General features: G+C 46.5%; 1 protein-coding gene across 1 annotated transcript; it reads right to left on the bottom strand.

The window, feature by feature from the left end:
- Positions 1–1,263: 1,263 nt before the first annotated feature.
- Positions 1,264–1,971, bottom strand: LOC123120964 (uncharacterized). The gene has a single exon (XM_044540944.1). The coding sequence runs from the start codon at positions 1,969–1,971 to the stop codon at positions 1,264–1,266; it is 708 nt and encodes a 235-aa protein (XP_044396879.1).
- Positions 1,972–3,074: the final 1,103 nt, after the last annotated feature.

The raw sequence follows: 3,074 nt of genomic DNA, 5'->3' as shown, positions 1-3,074 counted from the left end.
GGCATGAGTACGACGAGGAGAGGTTGCGGCAGCGAAGCGCTTCTTCTCCAGCGACAATGAGGCTAGCGGCGGCGTTAGGGTTGTGAGAGTGATAGCGACATGAGTAGAGGATTTAATGTCCACGAGTGCTTTGTATTTATAAGGAGGAGTGCGGCGCTAGGAATTTACCGTGCTGCCCCTGGCGATTCGCATATGCGCGACGCGTGGCATGCATGCACAGTTTAAACAACCACATCACATGTATCCTTACACAGTACGGTGTATTTGTTCATTTCTCTTTTTTTTCTCCTTTTTAGCTGGGACTCACCCACTATTTGGGGACAAAACTTTACTGTGCTATACCTTCTCCTATTTTTTCAATGGGGACCCATCCACCCATGCTTTTTAATTTTGATTTTGAAGTTTAACCTTTATATCTTTTGAATAGATTAGGTTTATTATCTGTTTGAATATTAATGTTCTTAGAGTTTAAATCTTTCAAAACAAGATCAATCCTGGAGACTTTTTAAAAACATTATGCTCAATTTATGGAACCATAATGAAACTTATATGAAATCCAAAATGAAACAGTAAAGAAAGAAACCTAAATGAAATAGCAATGCAAACATGTAAAAAGGAATGTAATGAAGAAGTGATGAAAACATGTGAAATTGAGATGACACGCACATGAAACAGTAATGAGATCCGGAATGAAATAGTAATGAAAACATGTAAAAAAGACATTTAACGAAAATATAATGTAAACATGTAAAATTACAATGACACACACAAGAAACCGTAATGGCAACATGTAAAAACAACATGCTAGAAACTGAAGTCAAACCATGAAGAATAATTAAACCAAATAATATGAACAAAATACTTAAAATAATAATATAAATGAAACCCGAATGAAGTAGGTCAAACATTATAAATCAATTTCATAATTGGAATTTGATTTTTTTAAACAAGTAAGATTAATCTTGTTTTCAAGATTTAAACACTAGGAACACTAATAGTTTCCAAACGAATCATAAATGCCGGCGAGATTATCTTTTGACTCCAAACATAACCATGTCACTTGCTCTTAACCAACAATGATGAATGGCTCCCCCCGGGAAAAAAAAACAATGATGAATGGCTCTTAACCGGTTCCGCTAGAAAATCACCTCTCCAGCAAACGCGCATAGCATTCTCTCTGGTTTCTTCGTTTCTGGAAACGTGGCCACTATATGTAGGGCTACTTCCGCGATCAGCCCCCGTACTTTTCTTTTTTGAACAAAATCAGCCCCCGTACTTGGCTTTGTAGTCGTTCCACAGGTCCTGCACGCTCTTACCCAGGATCTCCACGAAGTAGCCGTCGCTGTACCCGCTGTCCTTCATCTTGCCGTTGAGCTCCCCGACGAACCCGGGCTTGATCACCGAGTCGCAGTAGTCCAGGAACCTTGCCGTCACGTCGTAACCTCCGTCCCAGCTGCGCCCCTGCCCCGGCGCCACCCAGTGCGCCGGCGCGTACCCGGCCTTGAGCCTGACAAAGTCGGCGACCCCCTCGAAGACCCACCAGTGCGCCGCGTAGTCCTGGAGACCCCACTGCCAGACGTGGGTCGCCTCGTGGTACAGCACCCCCGTCAGCTCGGCCTTCAGGTCGCCGGTGAAGCGGGCGACGTAGCCCTCGCTTAGCTCGATGGCGCTGCCGCTGGTGGAGGCGATGCCGCCGTCCGTGTCGTCCACGACGACGAGGGTGACGGCGCCGCCGCCGTCGACTGGCCTGCGGTCGGCCTCGCGGGCGCCCGTCTGGTTGAAGACGTTCCAGATGAAGGAGGCGGCTTCCGAAAGGACCTGCCTCGCGTAGTCCGCGCCGTACTCCACGTCGAAGCGCTGGCCGCCGGGGGTCGTCGACGCGTTGTTCGTCACCTCGAACGTGACGGCGCCGGCCGTGCCAGCGACGAAGGCTAAGACTAGGGAAGCGACGGTTGCCACGGAAAGCTTCATTTTGTGATAGCAGCTCCGATGTAATTCTGTGACCGGACAGGTTGTGGTCGCCGGTCGATCGGTGCGATGTTTATAGGCAGAACCTTCCATTTTTGTAGAGTTTGAGGATTTGTCCTGAAATGGCCTGCGAGGACATCCTCCCAAGAAGGCTGGCCGGCAGATTTTCTAATTGGAATTTGGTACACGGTTGTTTCACATAATACAACCTAGAGTTCATCCGTTGCTATTGTCTTTTGCTTACTATTTCATTAATCTGTTATTGCCAGACATCGATCCTCATGAATGTTCATGTGCCCATTTGGTTTAAAACAGAAGGAACGCCACGGTGTGGTGAATGCCGTGCATTGCTCTTGCCAGCAACCAACGGTCCAATGTAGTATTTATATGTTGACGGCCTGCAGCTGCAGCTGCAGCATGACTGGCGTCATACGGATCGAGTGTGGCTGGGTTTTAGAGCATCTACGGCCGGGCAAATCCGACCCTAAACGTCCACGGACATGTCCAGACGCGGCAATAGACAGCGTCAGACGGCCCTTCCTATGTGTTGCCGGGAAGCCACACTCCTCAAATCAAACTATCAAATCCATGCAAAGGCATGCACTTTCGAAATACACCTGAATATCACAAGAGAATTTAAGTAGTTCCACAATTCAAACATAGTTCATACATGAAATACATAGTTCAAACATAAAATTTATTTGAAGTGCACAATTCAAATAATAAACTCCTTCGTTTTCATTGTGGATCTACATATTCTCTACAAGATTATTGAGTACCTGCACGTGCACCTGTTCATCTCGAAGATTCTCATGCATTTGCCGAAAATTCATAATTTCATTTGCATCTTGAGCCGAGATGTGGACTTGTTCTCCAAGCTTCTCGAAATCATGCACTCGTGCTGCCCCTTGACCCTCGTCCTCGACAATTATATTGTGCAAAATGACGCACATCAGCTGCCACAGAGTCTCTGATACCTGCATCATTGCAGCTCCATGAAAAATTCCCCATAGAGCTTGGAGCACCCCGAATGCCCTGTCCACATCCTTCCTAACTCAATCGAGGATAGATACCATCTGCAAGGTAGTATCTCTTGTTGTAGTGGT

This window comes from Triticum aestivum, chromosome 1A (genome assembly GCF_018294505.1).
Source record: "Triticum aestivum cultivar Chinese Spring chromosome 1A, IWGSC CS RefSeq v2.1, whole genome shotgun sequence".
Classification (NCBI taxonomy): Eukaryota; Viridiplantae; Streptophyta; class Magnoliopsida; order Poales; family Poaceae; genus Triticum; species Triticum aestivum.
Note: the sequence above shows the minus strand (reverse complement) of the source record. Positions and strands in the feature narration are given on the sequence as shown.